The sequence below is a fragment of the Phasianus colchicus genome, chromosome 14 (assembly GCF_987193195.1).
Source record: "Phasianus colchicus chromosome 14, bPhaCol1.hap1.1, whole genome shotgun sequence".
NCBI classification, from domain to species: domain Eukaryota; kingdom Metazoa; phylum Chordata; class Aves; order Galliformes; family Phasianidae; genus Phasianus; species Phasianus colchicus.
Genome location: NC_143449.1, coordinates 18,139,461 through 18,158,456, shown reverse-complemented (window position 1 = coordinate 18,158,456; position 18,996 = coordinate 18,139,461). Strand labels below are relative to the sequence as shown.

Genomic DNA, 18,996 nt, shown 5'->3' with positions numbered 1-18,996 from the left:
CTATGCACAGGGCACTAAGCGTGGAACCTGAACGATTTCAGGATGATTTCTCCCTATTTCTTTGGGATGGCTCAGTGGGAGCAGGTTACTTCTCTTACAGGAACAGTGCTGAGCCAGGATTTTACCTTCTTTTAGTAGGGAAGGATCCTGGCTGCTTTGTCGTGAGCTCTTTGCAGAGATCCTGTAACATTTGTCTTAGCCTCCTGAATTGCTTTTGTCTTAATCATCTGACTTTTCCCTTCAATGCTAGAGATGCAGTCAGCATGGACAGCAACCAGTGGCTGTCAGAACCTGGGTTGAAAAAAAAAGAATTTTTATTCACTTTTTTTACATTAAAAAAAAAAAAATAAAAGCCCTATTTTTGAATGGGTGACTTTCTTGCTTACCTGACTCCTCAAGAAGGGAACGGTTCTCAGACCACAAGGTCTGTTCAGGGGGAGGGCAGTCAGGAGTGCACGGGCTGTAGGTGCATAGAGCATTCAATGGAGGTGTTTGGGGGTAAAACCCAGTGGGATGTGCCTGCAAGCTAACTGCTTTCCTGCTTTACTTGTCCTGGAGAAGTCTGGCAGCACCCAGAGAGCTTTTTGGTCCTACCTGCCTTACCTTGGTGCCTCCAGCTCAGGGAGGTGGGAGCAGATGTCTACCTGTGCTCAGCCTGAGGTAACACACCACTCGTGGCAATGTTTCAGCACACGTTTATTGCTGCTCATTGTTTCCCTGCAGTGGATCAGAACGAAGGTCCCTATTGCACATCAACAGATTTTATTTTTGGCTTCTTTAAAAAAAAAAAATAATAAAATTGCACAAGACTTGTTAAACCCCTTCCCCCACCTGACTGCTGAACACGCATAACATTCTTGCACCTACATGGTTATGGTCTGCCCAGGAGCCACAGTGATGCTTCCTGGACATGGTCATGGTGGAGCTTGTGTCACTACATTCCAGCTTAAGGAACTCCTTTGTGTTTTTACGTTAGCATACAGTGTGTGGGACAGCCTAGACTCTAGAAAACATGCCTGGATGATCACTGAAGAGACACAGTTTGTACTGCATGCAACAGATGCTTGTGGCTGGATCTACTCTATGTATCGAACTGTCCCTCAGAGGTTTGGTCCACAGGACTTGCTCAGCGCTGCAGAGTTTTTCTGGCCAGCTGGGAACAATCCAAGCTGCATGGTGAGAATTTAAATGCAGGGAGTTCTTACAACTACAGTTGCACAGGGTGAATCAGACCACCCGAACCTCAGAATGCAGGAAGGAACCATGCCTTGGGATGGTGTGCTCTGTGCTTCTGTCAAACCCACGCTTACCTTTTCTTCTGGTTTGTGAGAGGAAGCCCTTAGGCTCAGGTGTGCTATGGGAAGCCTTGCAGATACCTGCCAGGCTTTCGAGGTGTTTGGGGCCAAGTATGCTCTTGCAGAGGCAGACCTCTGCCTGGAAGGTGGCTGCTGTACTGCTTCCCCAGGGCTGACGCAGAGAATAAGATGGGCTGGGTGCTGCAGGAGGGTTGTGCTTTGCCTTAGCAGGCAAGGTGGGGGCTGTGCTCTGAGCTGTCAGGGTGCCCTGGGCTCTGCTGCTACCTCTCACTTATAGCACCGTATGTCACTGGGCAGCCTCTGTCCTGCATTCCCTGGCAGGGGCATTCTGAAGACCCTGTGAGTGTTGGCCAATTGAGACTGTGTCCATGGAGCAGCAGAGGAAGGGAGCTGTGCTGGGCTGGGTGTAGATCAGGGGGAGCTGAGGAGGTTTCTCTGCTCCCAACAGCTGCAGGATGCTTTGATAGGAAGCAATGGGGGCTGGATGCCCTCAGTAAACCCAGGAGACAGGCACCCACTGCGGGGAGCTGCAGGCCTGCTCAAAGGCTTCCTCCAGCAGCTTGAGGCTTTCCTCCACTCCATTGTTGACTATTGAGAGGTCGAAGTAGTGTGCATATCTGCTCCGGATGCTCTCTGAATCCTTACGGAGCTGCTGCAAAGCCTCTGACTGCAAGAAAAGAGAGAAAACGTTCAGGAGGCCAAGGAGGAGGGTGATTTCATAGCCCATCCCAACAGGCTTGCTTTGTCTCATCCCCAGAACAGCTTCAGCTGCTACCAAGTACCAGAATACAGAACATCCCCACCTCATCTAACAGGACAGGAGAGCTGTCATGCAGCAACACAGGAGTGGATTTTTGCTGGACTTCGATGCAATGCTGGGAGCATCAGGTTACCTGCTAGTGAGGTCAGGGCCATTTGGTCTTGTATTCTAATTTAAATACCTCGTGGCAGCTGCCTGGGATCCACCTTGCAGCAGGCTGCTCATTGCTGCTGCAGGGCATGAGGCTGAGCTGAAGGTAGGATCCCTGCAGGATGATCTCTCTCCACCAGAACAGCCTCAAAAGTAGGGAGCATTCAGCATGGCACAGCAAAGCTGCCTGCTCCTTATCTCCTGCACGCCCCTGCAGCTAGCAGGGTCACCCTGGGAGCACGCTGCAGGCAGTCCAGACCCAATTCCAGGCATCTCCCTCATGGAGCTTGGACTGCTTGCAGCTTCTGCACCTAGGGGGGGAATGTGCTCACTGCAGTGCTGCTGGGTGCTGCTCAGCAGTTGTCAGCAGGGTGGAGGAAGGAGAGCACTAAGCAGTTTGCCTGGGTCATGTGAGCTCTGCTAAGTCACATTTTGGCACTGCTGTGTCCCCTCCAGTGAGCAGTTACCTGAGCTGCAGCAGCTCGCTATATATAGTGTGTGCAGCAGCAGGGCTGGCCCTGCCCACTGCGGCAGGAGTTAATGTTCTGGGGCTGGAGGCAGCAGTTGTTGATGGAGCATGGAGTAAGGGAGAGGGCTGCCTCGCTGCCCTTTCTGCCTGGATCCTCCCTACCTGCTCCATCTGGCTTTACTACACTCCCCATATTGCTGTGTCTCCAACCACCTTCATGATGCTACATAGATATTCCCCGCTCAGCTACTGGCTTGGACCAGTCCAGCCTGAAGAGAATGCCTTCACTAGCTGTGCATCCAGGAGCACAGCTCTAGGGCTTTGCCTTCTCTCCCCTCTTCTGGTGGAGGTGGTGTAGCAGAGAAGCAGAACTGCTCTGTCTCTGAAACAGAAGTATGCAGCCAACAGCTTTGTGCTCAGCACTGTGCGAGCTAACTGCAGCATTAGTGCTGCTTCATCCTAATTTTGGAGGGGTGAGCATCTCAATGAGCTAAAGAATAAAACGCTCTGCTGTTTGCGTGTCCCACTTGCATAGCTGATGGCAGGTATGTGTTCCTGCTCTGCAGCACTGCTGCAGCTGGAGACAGCCCTTGGTGTTTAGGACTAATTGTTCTCCTCTAGGGATGGTGCTTGCTGGGGATCTCCCTAGGGGAGAGAGCCTAAGGCTGCAGGAATCCCCAAGTCCTGTCTCTTGGGTCTGGGCTGAGAAAGGTATGCTGCTCTCCTGGACCACAGAAACCAATTTGAGCAGGAAGAAGCTGATTCTCACTACAGAGCTCGGAATAGAGCCCTGGGCTGCTACAAGGCTTTGCCCCCCCCTGCCCCACGCTGGGGAGCTGCAGCCACCACTGTGCCAACCCACCTCCTCTGCCTTGTCTGTTGGGGCAATGAAGACTATGAATGGGGAGAGTTCTGCCGTGCGGACAATCTTCAGGGTCTGAAAAGAGAGCAGAGTGCAGTTATCAGAACATGGCAAGGTGAGTGGCTGCCCCTACTTCCCCCAGCCAAGATTCACTGGTGCCTGTGGTGCAACAGTGGGCTGTGGACCCCTGAACCTGGGGGTAGTAAGGCAATGTAAGGGGCAATGGTACAGCTTGGGGAAGGGCAGGTGTGCAGGGATGGTCACAGCACACACAAGGGCTGCCCAGTCTGCAGCAGTCCCCATTCTGCCCATCGCTTCCCCTGCTTCCTACCTGGGGTTCAATGTCTAAAATAGCGACTTTGTCCTGCTGGTGGATTTTGTGCACTGTTTCAAACTTGGTGCCAAACATGTTTCCCTGGTAGCTTCCAAACTCCAGGAACTCATTGGCTGAGATGTCCCGGGTCATCTCCTCAGTGGAAACAAAGTAGTAGTCCTTCCCATCCACCTCATTCTTCTTCTGGGGGCGTGTGGTGTCTGCAGGGGGAGAAAAATGCACAATGCCCTCAGCCAGGTGCTGACCTCCAGGAGGCCAGGGAGCCAACCTGGGGGTTTTATGGACCCTTTCTGAGCACGGGGCTAGGGCAAGGAGGAGTACAGAAGACCTATGTGCCTCAAGATGAGGCTTACCAACCCCACTGGAACTCCATCCTAAATGGGACAAGTAGGCAATGTGGCCAGTGTGAGGCGAGCTGCTGCACTGGGATGGGGACAGGGTGTCTGCAATGCAGGCAGTAGCAGCCCAGCCATCTCTGGGTAAGTTCAGCCCATGGGGCAGGAGGCAGGGAGACCCTCCAGGGCTTTGTCTGGTACCCTGTGACATCAAGGCTTCATGGTGCTGGAAGAATATCTCCCCACCTCCCATCCCACCTGGTGGCTTGAGGAGGAGGTGAGGAAATGTGCTGAGGTAGTGCTGCATGCCCTCACCTGATTGTGGTTACTTACACGGTGGGGGGTACATGAACTTCTCAGGGTTGTTGCTGAGCAAAGCATTCTTGATGTGGCTGCGACCCACTCCGCTGGCCCCTACAGGGAAAGAGGGGTGGACATGAGCTGGGCTGAGGAGTGTCTGAGAGAAGGTGCAACCCTCCGTGGTGTTTTCCAGCCCTGGAGAAGGGTCTCCCTGCCCCAGGTACTCTCACAGGTGCCTGCAGGCTGGACTGCTTAGACCAGGAGTTCCATCAGCAGCTGCACCCTCAGCATGGAAATGCTGACTTTGGTGCAGCTGCACAGACCATAAGGACATTTAAGAGCCAGAAACTCTCCTGAAATAACTCCTCAGCACTGGAGTGCAGGTGCCAGACCACATGCACAATGCTACGTGGCAGATATCACCCTGCCTGGCAATCACTGCAGGTAGAAGAAATGCTCCCCAGTGCTTACCAGTTTTTGAAGGGCAGCACTGCCCCAGCCCTGGTTCCCCACAGCCCCCACTACGTGCAGGAGGACAGGAGCAGGACCTACCTATGAGCACCAGTGTCTTCCTCTTGAAGGCAGGCAGCCTCACCACCTCCTCATAGGAAACTACATCCAGCTGGTCAAAAACTGCAGTGAAAGAGAAATAAGAGTAATTAGAGATGTCTCAGCTACTCTTGAGACTGTACATGCTGGAGCAAAATCAGATCCTTTGGCAAAATCTAGGGAGCAAATAAGATGGGCTGTGAGCATCCCCCTGCTTGGCTGGCCTGGGAAAGAGCACCAGCCCCAGCAGCAACCAGTACATGGCGTATGTGTGGTGCTGGGAGGCTGGATGTTTTCTCACTCTATTTCTGCTCAGGACAGTAGGACCCAGGAGCCAGGCAAGGAGGCAGTGGGAAGTTGCAGAGAGCTTGTTGCTGGGGAAGCTTTATTTATCTAGCTGATTTACGGCTTTGTTTGCCACCGGTCAGAGCTGCAGGTTGGGCTAGGAGCCAGCACGTCCTCAGGACACTGCCTTTGCTGGCCTGGAGCAGGCCAAGCACTGCTTAGCACGGGGTTTAAACATGCAGATGACAGGCACGTGCCCCTGCAGTGACACTGCTGGCTGTGCAGGGCCAACGCCTGCCCTGCGTTCGGCAGCCTGCAGGATTTGGGGGCCCTGCACCCTGCTTACACTTACTTGAGCTGTGCTTGGCCAGGTATTTATCTTTGTACTTCTTCTTCTTCCCGAAAGGGCTGCAGCTCTGGGCTTCGCTCTGATTGGATTGAGTGACACTGGCCACACGCCTGCCAAGACAGAATAACACCACTATGTTTGGGGGCCCTGGGGAGCAGCAGGATCATCCTTCAGACATGCAGGGGGGTGTCTGATGGGGCAAGCAAAGACTCCTCCTGAAGCAGATGAGGTGAGGTGTGCCTCCTTTCCCCAGCAGTGGGGCTGGTACTACCCAACAAGGTCACTGAGCCCCAAATCCAACTCTTCCAGCCAAACCCAGTGAACACATCCTTATGTGGGGCTGTGATAGGTCATGGTGGCCATGGTGAGACAGCTCAGATCTTATCAGAACGCTCCCAGTGCTTGCCATGCATGACACACGACCTCCATGCACCAAAGCCATGAGATATGGGACATGGCATACAGCCCCACAGCCATCTCATGCCCAAACTGGGATTTCCTGTGAAGGGACTTACCACTCCTGCAGTTCAGGGGAAGGGATGAGTCCTGCTGACTCGGTACCGGAGCCTTCCACACGGCCCTGCCACCAGTTGCTGTCATCCTTGTTGATGATCTGAATCACGTCACCTGTCTGGAACTTCAGCCCTGCTTCCTTGCAGGGGATCAGATTGTCTTTTTTGGGGTCATAGTCAAACTGCGCCCTCATGAACATCTGAAAGAGAGAAAGGGCTGGAGTCAATATGGCTGTATCCAGCTCCTGGCCCTGTACTGCATCTCCCAGCACCAGCTGAGCAATGGGAGCTGGTGAAAGAACTGCTGCCTCTGTGCAGGACTGTGTGTCCCACAGTCAGTCAGTACAGTGTCCATGTAGCCCCTGGGCTCTGTAGTGAGCAGCCAGGAGCAAGCAGGGCAGCCCTGCATGGCTCGGGGCCTTCTGCTAGCCCAGAGCACAGTGTCACATCTATCCCTGCCTGAGATTGTCCTGGCTCTTCAGTATCACCTCTCCCTGGGAGGAAGGTACAGCACACATCTGTGCTCAGGTCCTCCCTGGGTAGGACAGACCATGCTGTCCTTGGGCCATATCAAAACAATTTCCCCACAGCATGTCCTTCCAGCAATGCTGCTGTGATCTGCCAGACACATGGGGCCAATGGGACACGAACGTGGTTCTCTATTGCTGCCAGAAAAGCAGAGCACATGGATCACACTGTGCCATGAGACTTCTCAAGGAAAACAACAAAAATGGAATGTCCTTCCAGGATCCATCCAGCCACCTGCTCAAGACTGACGCTTGTTTTGAAAGCACTCTCCAGTGCCAGGAAGATGGTCATCAACAAACACATGAGGAACACACAGCAAGCACTGCCCAGGCACCTGCCTGGAGCCCTCTCCTTCAGCCCTGGTGCCCCAGGCTAGACATAACTAGGTCACTCCTCATTTGGAAAGACCCCATCAACAAGAGTGACCTACAGATATCACCTTGGGTCAGATCCCAGTGCAGACTATTTGCCAAACGTCTGCCAGCCCCATTTCTGGGGCTGGAAGTTTAAATACCAAGCAGGATCCAGCATGAGGAGTGCTGGTGTTTATAGTCAAAAGCCTGCAGTTGGAGGTGACCCTAAAAGACCTGAGCACTCAGTGCTTCTTATTAGGATCCTCCCAAACAGAATTGCCCCAAGAGGCCTGTGGCTGGCATCAAAGTGGCAAGTTGCCAAGCTGAGAGGCCAGCTGGGGCTGGCTTGGGTGCTGCTTTTACCCAGGGCATCGTGGTGCTGCAATCTGCTCCATCCTACCTGTCACACTGTGAAATTAAGATAAGTGTGGGGACAGAGGAGGTGAAACAAAACCAGGAGTTACACTGCTCCCAGCAGGGGATTGCAACAAGCAGAGACCCAGGCAGCATGTGACCTGTGGTTCCTGGGAGCCTGGATGCAATGAAAGGGAGTACAGCAGTTGTTGCTGGGCAAGAGTTTGTCCCCGTGTCCTTCTCTGAACCTGGAGCAGCCACAGGTGAGACAGCAGCCACGTTCTTTTACTCAGAGGTAACTTTTCCCCAGGTGCTGAGCTGGCCTGGCCAACAGAGAGGGCAGATGGGGCCAGCACTTAATACACAAACACATGCAAGGTTGGCTGAGCTGGAACAAGGACAGCAAGGGCTAAGAGGGAACATAGGCAGTTTTTACTTGCTACCACAACCAGAGACTTCAGCTCCTCTGGGTAAGGGACTACTGGTGGATGGAGGGAGGAGGGCACGGGCTCCCTGAGCACATCCATGCACCACTGACTGCTGAGGGCCCTGCCCCCACCTCTCCAATGAGCTCCTCTCCCACTCCTGCCTGTCCTCAATGGAGGGGCCGTGCTGGGCTCTGCTCCTGCAGCTGGAGCAGGTCAGTATACCTGACATCCTGGGCATCCCAGCCTTTCCTGTTATCCTGAGCACGTTAGCCAAATCAGAGCTCCAAAGACAAAACCAGCCAAGTGCACCCACCAGAACATGTCACCCTCTGCCACAGTGTGTCACCCCTTCCCGGGCAGCAGCAGCTCTCTTCCTCTCTCACACCACTTCCTTCCTCCCACTTGCTCACTGCTAACGGTTTCTACCAACATGCTGGTAGCAGCCAGAGCTACATCACTCAGCCTGCAGCTGAGGCACTAAGCATCAGTGAAGGCATAGGCTCGTGCCCTGTGCTGCACCTGGAGGCTCTGTCATCACCCCGCAGCAGAGAAGTGGCTGCAAGGCTCTGTCATGGCAGTGCTCACAGGGGACAGGAGGCTCTCGTGCTCCCTGATGCACACACACAGCTGCTTTTGCATTACCAAAGACTGCACACGTGTACTTCTGGCGCATGCTTCTACACACACATCTGGTTAACACATCTGCTCATATGCACAGGGCAGGTTCCTTTCTCCTACAGAAGCTCAGGGAAGGGAACAGGACAGCCAGACCAGCACCAATCCCCATGGTTTTCTCTGATCCCACCCAGCCCCACAGCCACAGGTCTGGAAGCTGCACTTACCTGGAGAGCAGGGAGGCGGCTTTGCTGGTTGGGAATGACTTTTATTGAGACCATCCCCTGGGTTTCTTTCTAGTGAACAAAGGAAGGGGAGAAAGAAATGTTGGAGGACGTAGACCTGGATGCAGCCCAACAGCAGCAGCCTGTGCACGGAGCAAGGCACTGCCAAGCATCACCAGAATGAACCATCTCCAGCCCAGCATCTCCAGCGAGGAGCTCGACAGGACAGGCTCATTTGGCCAGCATGATGGAAATGTTTCCCTCAAGCTTTCTTTCTGTGCTGGACCCTTGCTCCTTCTTCACAAATCCTACATGTTCTATGCACACCTGGAGACTCAGTGGGGCCTCCAGGGTCAACTGTCCTTCTCAGGAGGCAAAGACAAGATGTTATGTGGAGGGGCTGAGCACTTGGCCATAGTCCAGCACCCCAGGATGGCAGCCCCAGCTGCTACAAACAGCAATGAGTTTGGCTCTGTTGTACAGGTGGGAATTAATGCTCAGCCAACGTGCATATCTGCAGGTAAAGGGGTCATTCCTTGGGAACAGCCCTGCCAAACACAAATACCTACCAGCATCTTCTGCAGCTGGTCAACTGAGTGGTTGCTCACACTCTGCCCATTGATTTCTATGATCTCATCACCCACATGGAGGGAGCCTGCCAGCAATGGGAGAAACATGAAAATGCAGGACTGGACAAAAGCCACTCACTCCTGACACCCAGAGCAAGCTGTAACCCAGACACCATGATGCTAGCTTGAGCAGCACTTGTGGAGCCACACACATCACCTACCACTGAGGCACAAGGGGAATGAATTCTGCACCCACCACCCCACACACACACACTTCATCCACTCTGAAGGTCATCAGGTTATCTATACTGGTCAAATCACCTGTTCCAGACTTATTCAAACCCAACCCCAAGGTTCACCTGAAGCCAAACGACAGTCTCCTTTCAGGGCCCTTGAACACAAGACATTCATTCAAGATTTTGTGTGTTTTCAGTTTATATATCCAGCCAGATTGCAGCCTCAGATATACTGCTATAAATCGGGCTCCAGCAGCATTACTGGAACGGCTCCTGGGTTATTTTGGCAGGGATAAGCTCAGATTTCCCATTTGGACCCAAAGCTGGAAAATGGGCCTCTTCAGATAAGCACAGAACATCTCATTCCATGCTCCTTTGGCAAGAATCAAAATCACAAAGTGGCACCTATTAATTTCTTTTGGCCCTTTGGTTTGCAGAGCCAATCCACAGCGAGCCTGTCCCATCTGTGCACTTTAGGAACAGGAAGAGTTTCCCCCACAGTCTCTGGGGCATGATCCTTCTCCAGTTACAGTCACCCCATCACGAGATGGAGACAGATGGGTCTCAGGTTCCTTTCTGGGAGAGCCCTGCCCCCAACCCTTCATTTCTCCCTAAAGCCTCCAGCGCATTAACATGCCAGCCATGCAGACAGACGAGTCCCAAGTTCCTGACATATTCCTGGTGGAGGAAAGGACACAGATGCCCATGTCACAGGGAAAAGCTGGCTTGTTACCTTGTCTGTGTATCATGCCCCCGTGGAAGATCCTGGCTACCATACAGCTCTGCTTTTCATTGAGTTTCAGCGTGATTCCCTGGAAGACAGGAAAATCCATGACTGCTCCTCTTGGCACACGGCATCACCCGCTGACGGGGCTCGCTCCAAATCCCAGGCAGCATCCAGCACCCTCTTCCCATGGCCGATTCTCCAGCGATCTCCTTCCTCCCCCAAGGCCAACCCATTGGTGCAGCTCTACCTGCCCTCCGCCCCCCTCGGTGCCACCAGCCTTGGGGATCTTGCCAGCTCTCACCATGGGCTCCTCTGTCACCTTCTCAAACTGGACCAGGCGGATCTTCCGCACCTCACGGCCGTTGCTGTGGGAAGGGCTGCCCAGGGTGGCAGAGCCATTGGTGTAAATGTCCTCAGTCATAGCATTCGGGGCCTGAGGGATGGCCTGTCGGGGCAAAACAGAGAGTGGGGTTTAGGAACTCCACCTGCGTGGGGCTGAGCCACTTGGCAACGTTAGCATTCCGGACACAGCAGGGACAGTAGAGACCCATGTGCTGGAGGAGAGGACAGCGAGAGCAAGGACAGACAGAGAGCACAAGAGCTTCACCCTTGAAGATGCGTATGTGGGCTTGATCAGTAGTTTTCCAGCTTGGGAAATACAGAAGGCAAGAAAAGTCTGGCAAAGCTACAGGTACCAGAAGTCAGGAGTCCACAGCTGGTCATCTTCTGCAGCAGCAGGTCCCCAACACTGCCGTGTGTTGCAGCAGCACTCAGCCCAGTACCAGCTCATTGCAGAGCACAAAGCCCAGGACAGCTTCAGAGCCAACAGAGCAGAATGGGACTCATCCCCAAGGAACAGGGACAGCGCTGGGATCAGGCTCTGTTCTTGCTCAGTTAGCAAACTCTGCTTTTCCTCATCAATGTGCAACCAGCACGGTGCAGAGCCACGTCCTCATGAGCCAGGGGGGACAGGGCCTGTGGCTGTAGCAGGACAGGCATTGGCAGAAAGGGACAAGCAAAGAGGGAGCTGCGTGTGCTGTGCAGCACCAGAGAGGATGTTGATATACTTTTATACTTCTAAGCTACTTCTGACAGAGCCCAACAGCCTCCTCCTCAGGGCAAAGAGGCAACATCACACACTATCTCTGGCTGCCAATGGCTTAACCATGGAGGAGGAGGAGGCTGAATCATGGCCCAGAGGAGTGCCAGTGGCTCACAGGGCAAAAGAGCTCACATCTTGCCAGCCCCAGCAAGATGAGCTGCTAGCAGGCAGGATCCAGTTGTGCTGGTGCTCTCAGCTCTCTGCTCTTGGTGAGTGGGTGTGAGGAAGAGGAGAAGGAAGTGAACAAACTCCTCCAGCCCTGCTCGAGGCCAAAGTGCCTCTGAGGTGATCTGAGTCAGCACAGATCACACTTATCTCCTTTGTGCCTTGGAAAAGCATTACACCACACAGTCCCCAGACTCAAACCCTGGGCTCAGCAAAGCAGAGTCTGCTCCACAGCTGGGAGTTCCCTTCCCTGCTGAGCCTCCTGGCCCTGACCTTTGCATTTTGCTGAGAGCTGGAGAAAACACCCAGCCCTCGACGCTGACACAGCACCAGTGTCACCCCGGTTGCCCTGGAGAGCAAGCCTTGTCACCAGACAGCCCTTCATCACTCAATGGCAGCTCTGTCCCAGAAGGGACCTCCGGGGACCCTGGGCACAGCCCATCCATCCCCAAAGCGACTGCACCGAGTGGCTGCTGGGCAGGGATGGGGACATGCCTGTCTCACAGGTGGGGTCAGGGTGGCACGTGACAGTCCCAGCACTGAGCAGAGGGGTACAGGAGGTGGGGGACGCACGGCTCACACTCAGTGCACACAAGCTGTCTGCCCACGTCGCCTTCCATGAACTCTCCCAGCAGCCGTCACACTTCTGGCCAGCTCAGCCCGTGACCTCTGGAGGCTTTGCAGCCGTGCTGGATGCAGGCCAACCCCTTGCTACTTACTCTCTGCTCCACAGGAAGCATCTGTGCATGCTGCCAGGAGCCAACACCACAGCCACCGCCAGCTCCACGCAGCCCTGGGCTCAGCCAGGGCACGGAGGTGCAGGGAGGCACAGCCACCGATTCCACAGCCATGCAGGCACAGCCCACCATTTTCCTCTTCTGCAAGAGGCACCAGGGTGGCGGGAGGACAGCAGCCCTTGGGGCCACGCATGCCAGCAGGGAATGCGGTGAGAGGGAAGCAACCCTTAGTGAGAATCCTGGGCAGGGTCAGTGTCACCCTCTGGGGTTGTTCCTGCTGCTGGGCTGGGCTGCACACCACTGGGGGAATCATAGAATGACTTGGGTCAGAAGGCTGGAAATCAAACATTAACTCATTTACAGGAGAGTGAAGCAGCACTGTGGGGAAGCAGCACCCTGGAGCAAAGGGCACACTTGGAGGCTTGGCTCCTGGGCTCTCCTTGCTTGTCCTCACCAGGGGATTTCAGTCTCAGGTGGTCTCAGAAGAGCACGTGGAGAGCACATGGAGAAAGGTCAGGTGCTGCTGGCTTTGCTGGTTGGGCCATCAAAGCGCAGTAGCACAGAGAGAGGAAGGAGGGCAGAGCAGCCCCAGCTATGACAAGCAGCAAAACGCCAGCTCCCTCCAGCACCATCACCCTTCACCTGGACACAATCACTGTGGGTGTGCAGGGGAGGCCAGGACACGAGCCTTGGGCACGTCCTTGCCCTGGGGTGGCTCAACCTGGATCTGCTCTGCTTGGTGCTGGCCCAGCAGCCTCTCCTCCTGCCTGAGAGCATTACTACTGCGCAACAAATGTGTGCCTAAAAAGCACAGCAACAAACAAAAGCAAACTAGCAAATACAAAATGGGGGGAGAGGTGGGCATGTGGACATTTAGTAGTAATTCATTCTGGTCTGAGGCCGCTGCCCACTCAGGTCAGCCTGGAGCAGACCTCACTCAAAACCTCTTCCAGCAGAATGGTCCATTTTAAAAAGAAAAAAAAAAAAAAACCAACACCCACTTAAATCAAACAAAATTATGCTGCTGAAACTGGGAAAAGACACAGCTATGTCAACAGGGGATGGGGAACAGAGGAGCAGGAAGAACACAAACAGCTGTTGGGGGCAGAAGATGCTGCCCTCACTGCAGCTCACTGAGTGCTGTGATAGAGAAGGGCCACATTCCCAAGCAGCCCCATCAGTTTTGCTGAGGCACTGCTGATGAAAAAGCAGCCCTCCGGATGTTAGTGAACCTCCAGGTTAGTGAAACCTGCCACCTCCGAGGGACAGCCAGTAAAATGGATGGGACTTTGAGGAGCAGCACAGCCACTCCGTTCCCCACCTTCCAAGTGGCATTTTCCCTGCAGCCACACAGCCTGGAACAGCACAAACTGCATTAAAGAGCCAAAGCCAGTCCTACACCCCCATCATTTATTTTGGTCAAACCCAGGAGGAGTTTTGCTCAGCTCCCAACCACTATTTTCACCCACAGTCATTTCAGAAGAGGGACCACAGCTGGAAATGGCACTGGTTTGATGCCACGTGATGCTGCCATGGGGTCACACGCTGCCCCCTCCACACCCCCACAGCTTTGAGAAGGGCCCTCCTCCCAAACAACAGACCCGCTGCCCATTTTACAGCTGGAGAACTGAGTCACAGCAGATTAGGTGGCATGCCCAAGGTCACCCTGCAGGCCAGCAGCACCACTGGGAGCAAAGCCCACATCTCCCTGGCAAATCTCTATTTGCCATTAATAGATAAAGAAAAGCCAGGCAGGCACGTGCAGGGGCTGAAGGGAAGAGGGCTGCAGCTTCCTGCACTTCTGCTTGTTTTCTAGCCACGACTGCCTCCACTCACATGGGTTTGGGATCCCTGCTGCATCAGGAGCAGCAAGAAGAGGAACCTCTGTGTGATTTGAGCTGGGAAGCAGCCAACCTGACCCAGAGCCCTGAGAACTGCTGCCACGTCCCTGCCACCCTGCGTGGCCAGCATGCTGCAGGAATGAGCACACAACCAAGATACACAACCCAGCCGGGCGCCAGCCCTATTGAAGCACCTCCTAACAGCTCCCAGCTGGTCACCTTCCTCTTTATCCCTACTGGAATAAATGCACCGTGGCAGCGGGCAGCTGCAGGCCAGCTCTTATGTTCTCCATGCTGCACTGCATGGGGGATTGATTTATCCCTGCTCCAGGGATGGATGGAGAGCTCCTCTCAGCAGCACTTACTCCAAATGCTTTTCTTCTATTTATTTTTTGCAGCACTCTGCCAGCGCTGAGCCATAAAAAGCACACAAACAAACCACCAGCACAGGCCAGACCGGACAAACCTCCTTCGGAAGCCCTGGATGGGCCGAAAGCAGCTTGGTGGGAACGTCCTGTCTTCTTTCAGTGGCAGCACAGAAACCCCGTCCCTACGCGGACAGCACGGCTCAGCACGGGCTGCTGCTCTGCCCTTCTCCCTTCACCCCAAATAACAGCAGCAAGGAATGACCCCGCGCTGTTTGTGCCGCAGCCCCGGATCCCCTCCCGCTCAGATCTCCCGTTTCCAGCTCAGACCGGCCGCAACTTCGCAGCAAAACAAGCACACGGGCAGGATGCTGCCCCCCCCCGCCCCCAGCCCCGCTAAGCCGGCTCCCGGGGGCCTCGGGGCTCCGGCGGGGTCCGCGGGCGCTCGATGCTCACCTCGGGTTTGGCCCGGTTCTGCAGCAGGTGCTCCAGGTAGAGGTCGGACAGCGCCGTCCTCATGCTGCCGCTTCCCCCTCCGCCTCCGCGGCTCGATTTGAGCGTCATCCCTCCGGCCCGGCGCGCCGCCAGCAGCCGCAGCCGGTTCCGCTGGCTCCAGCAGAGCGGCCCGGCCCCGCCGTACCAACACGGCTCCAGCAGCCCCGCGGTTACCGCACGCTCCGCCCGGCGCGGGGCGGGACGAGGACGGGCTGAAGGCGCAGCGCTGGGCGGAGCCGCGGGGCAGGGCGTTGAGGAGCCGCTATCGGTGTTGGGGCGGCGTGCGTGGGGGTCCGTAGGGGTGCGGGCGGCGTGGGTTGTGCCCCAAATGATTCGTTATCCAAGCAGGAGGTAACCCGACGGCCGCAGTCGGTACAGTGCTGTGCCTCCTCGGCTGTTCTGCCTTTGCCTCGCGTGCTGCTCAATGTTTATACTTCCCTCCAGCTCCTCTGAACACGTCCATAAAATGTGGTTTGGGTGCCCCGATGGCCAAGAAGGACGATGGGTTCCTGGGGTGCATGAAAAGGCTGGCAGATCAAGGGAGGTGATCCTCCACGTCTGCTCTGCCCTGGCCAGGTCTCACCCGCAGTACTGCATCCAGTTCTGGGTTCCCAGGTACAAAAAAGACAGGGATGTCCTGAAGAGAGTCCAGCAGAAGGCCACGAAGAGGATACAGGGCCTGGAGCATCTCCCCTATGAGGAAAGGTTGAGGGAACTGGGTCTGTTCAGCCTTGAGAACAGAAGACTGAGAGGGGATCTTACTAATGTCTATAAATTTCTTAAGAGTAGGAGTCAAAGAGACACGGCCAACCTCTTTTCAGCAGTCTGTGGGGACAGGGCAAGGGGAAACGGCCATAAATTTGAGCATAGGAAGATGTGCACCTATATGCAAAGGAACTTCTTCATGGTAAGGATGACAGAGCACTGGAACAGGCTGCCCAGGGAGGTTGTGGATTCTCCTTCCCTGGAGATATTCAAGACCCAGCTGGATGCCTACTGTGCAGCCTGCTGTACAGGGCCTGCTTTGCAGTGGGTTGGACTCAATGATCTCTAGAAATCCCTTCCAGCCCCTACAATTCTGTGACTTGTGATAAAATTATGACACCCTAACAAAGCATCCTAGCTGCACCACCAACCTTCCTACCACCCCTCACATAACCTAGAAGCTTCAGATTAAACTGCTGCTCAAACCAAAGGCCTTCAGAGCTTTAAATAAGAGTCAAACTCTCAGTTTCCAACACATGCTAAGGCAAAGAGGACATTAACCTGGATCTTCTGAATGCAAACCGTCTGGATGTGGTGCTCAGGGACGTTATTTAGCAGTGGGTTGTTAGAGTCAGGGTTGTATGGTTGGGTTGAGCTTGGACTTGATGATCTTTAAGGTCTTTTCCAACCTGAGCAATTCAATGATTCTATGCTTTGCTCTCTCCAACTCCCAGAGACGAGGTTGTAGTGAGGTGAGGGTCAGCCTTTTCTCCCAAGTAACAGCGATAGGATGAGAGGTGATGGCCTCAAGATGCACCAGGGAAGGTTCAGGCTGGATATTAGGGAAAGCTTCTCTGAAAGAGTGGTGCTGCATTGGCTCAGCTGCCCAGGGAGCAGTGGGGTCATTGTCTCTGGAGGTGCTCCAGAACAGTGGGGATGTGGCACTGAGGGATGTGGTTATGAGCATGGTGGGATGGGTTGGGGTTGGACATGGAGATCTGAGAGGTCTTTTCCAACCTTAACAATTCTGTGAACCCCAGTGAACTTCTTGTGTCTGGCTATAACTCAGAGAGCAGAGCCTCAGGTGAAGTCTGAACTTTATGTGGGGGTGGGAAATTCAGTCTGGGAGAATCTTTAAAGTCATCTGAAAGGAAGAGAAAAGTGGTTCTGCTCCTGGCTCTTCCACACCGCTTCAGGGTTCCTGGAGTTTTGGAGGCTTCTTTCAGCTGTGCTCCATCAAGGCACCAGAATTTCTTTCAGTGTAGCCACGCTGCTTCTCTCAGAGTTCCCCAGGTCACCTCACTCCATCTTTACCCTAAAAAACACAAGGAGCCTAAGGAGCACCTCCTCCTTGCTGCCTCGTGTTGGGACAGCAGGCATTGCAGAGCTGTGTCCCAGCAAACACAGCTCCTTGAGAACAGGAGCACCAGGGGGTGTGCAACGTGCACACATACGTGAGGCAGCAGAGGAGGAGCAGGATCAGCATGGTGATGGGGAAGACGTAGAGGACGGCGATGGGGAAGTTCTCAGAGAAGTGAAACCACACGTCACCCAGGTAGTCCTCCACCCAGGACCGACGGATGCCTGAGAAGAGACGTGTGAGGAAGAGAGCAGGGAAACACCAGTAATATCAGTGCGTTTTTCCTGAATTTGAGCATATTTTGAAGCAGGGTCAGGGCCTTCTTCCCCCATGTTGCCGTGCAGAGGTGCTGCACGAAGCGCTGCAGTGTACTTACGCTGGATCACCTGGCTGGAGCCTTTCCCCTCCTGTGCATGAAGAGGGACCTTCCGTGTGTCATCCAAGTATGTCCCCTGCTGGTCTGCCAGCCTCAGCCTCTGCATCACCCCACCCAGCTGGAAGGTGGTCCTGTGCTTGGAGACGTGTTGACAGAATAAGGCGGTCAGCACGGCGATCAGGAACACCACAGCTCGCAGGACCATGGCCTCACACAGCTGAGCAGTGACTTTCAGTTGGGCCCTGGGTATTGATCATTATCTGTAGGGCTGCCTGGGAGGAGGCCTGTAAAATCAAAGCACTATGAGAAAATAATGAACTAGGTTGAGGGCCTAGAGAAGTGCCCTGATAAGCATGCAGCACCCACAGAGGTGCTCAGGAGGTTGGAGGGCTCTGCTGGGACTGCCCTCCCCAAAGCCCTGCTCAGCTGGCCTGGAGGCATCTGCAGAGCACATGGGACAAGGCAGAGCACTTTGCACTGCTCCAGCCCTTCCTGTGCACAAAAACATCTCCGGGTTGGAGAAAGCTACAGTGCAGCTGAGAGCTGCATTGCGCCAGGAGGAAATGGCATCTGGTTTCCATTCCTCACAAGATAAATGTCAAGAGACACTTCCAGTAATGGATGCCAGTGCTTGGCAGGCTCTGACACAGCTCCCTGCAGCCCCATCCCAGCGCTCTCACTGTGTGCTGGGCGGCTGGAGAACATCCTGAGGGCTGCCCAGCAAAGGCTGCTTGGTTGCTCACAGAAGCCTCAGCTGTTTCCTCTTTGAAAAGCGATCCAGAGAGAGCCCTGCTGTGGGCAGCATTTCTTCTCATCTAATCCTATGTCACCGGACATCTGCAGAGCAGCTTGTTTCTGGAGGCAGGAGGCTGAGCACCCACTGGTGGGGTCAGGGATCGTGTTCCCATCATACAGACCAGCCAGTCCTGCTGCTATAGGACTGCAGCTGAGCCTGCTTTTGGGAGGGCATTGAAGCTTCAGCTGGTCAGGTCCAGCTTGGCCTACTGAGATAGCCGTGGCTAGAACTGTGCTTCCTTGAGAAGGGCCTGATGCAGCAGGTTCTGCCCTGCTGTGCTGAAGGAAAGACCTTTCACCAGGTCCCCTGGTGGGAATGCTCCCTGCTTATGGTCCCAGCTCCTCCCTTCAGGCCCACTCACACCAGGCAGTGTCTGCTTCCATATGTGCTTGATTACTGTCAGAATGCAATTAAGCCAAAGGGTAATTACACCTCATGTCTGGGGCTGTAATGTAATCATTGTCAGGGCCACAGCAAAGGCTCCTTGTACAGCAATGCACGAGGAGGATGCGCGGGGGGGGGGGAGCGGGTCTCAGCACCGCTTCCATCAAAACATCAGCTTCTGATCTCCACTGGTTTGGGGACAGCCGGTCCCCTTCCCTCCCCCAGCACTCACAGCACAGGGGGAGGACAGGCACGGCCTCTGGCACGCCGCTGGCAACGCCGCCACTGCCGCTGCGGAGAGCTAGGCACCCCAAAAACCATGGCCACCACCTGCCCCACAATGCTCTGGACCTTTCTGAGGTAGTATCGTTCCAGAAGGTTCGCACCAACAGAAATCTTACAGACTCCCCCATAG

The 18,996-nt window shown here is 54.6% G+C and overlaps 2 protein-coding genes across 3 annotated transcripts; both read right to left on the bottom strand.

The window, feature by feature from the left end:
- Nucleotides 1-437: 437 nt before the first annotated feature.
- MPP1 (MAGUK p55 scaffold protein 1) lies at nucleotides 438-15,174 on the bottom strand. The gene is made up of 12 exons (XM_031594124.2): nucleotides 14,922-15,174; nucleotides 10,557-10,700; nucleotides 10,262-10,340; nucleotides 9,293-9,378; nucleotides 8,727-8,795; nucleotides 6,225-6,421; nucleotides 5,713-5,819; nucleotides 5,079-5,159; nucleotides 4,560-4,640; nucleotides 3,889-4,091; nucleotides 3,558-3,632; nucleotides 438-1,983 (listed from the first exon to the last, which is right to left on the bottom strand). Exons 1-12 carry the CDS (start codon nucleotides 15,027-15,029, stop codon nucleotides 1,807-1,809), a joined length of 1,407 nt encoding a protein of 468 aa, XP_031449984.2. The 5' UTR covers nucleotides 15,030-15,174; the 3' UTR covers nucleotides 438-1,806.
- A 1,560-nt stretch (nucleotides 15,175-16,734) lies between these two features.
- On the bottom strand, nucleotides 16,735-18,915 carry LOC149916051 (uncharacterized). 2 transcript variants are annotated; one of them, XM_090150146.1, is made up of 4 exons: nucleotides 18,814-18,915; nucleotides 17,402-17,701; nucleotides 17,120-17,249; nucleotides 16,735-16,980 (listed from the first exon to the last, which is right to left on the bottom strand). In XM_090150146.1, exons 2-4 carry the CDS (start codon nucleotides 17,604-17,606, stop codon nucleotides 16,965-16,967), a joined length of 351 nt encoding a protein of 116 aa, XP_090006272.1. In that variant the 5' UTR covers nucleotides 17,607-17,701; nucleotides 18,814-18,915; the 3' UTR covers nucleotides 16,735-16,964. The 2 variants fall into 2 exon arrangements, with proteins under 2 accessions (XP_090006272.1, XP_090006271.1); XM_090150145.1 differs by having other exon boundaries at nucleotides 17,402-17,685.
- Nucleotides 18,916-18,996: the final 81 nt, after the last annotated feature.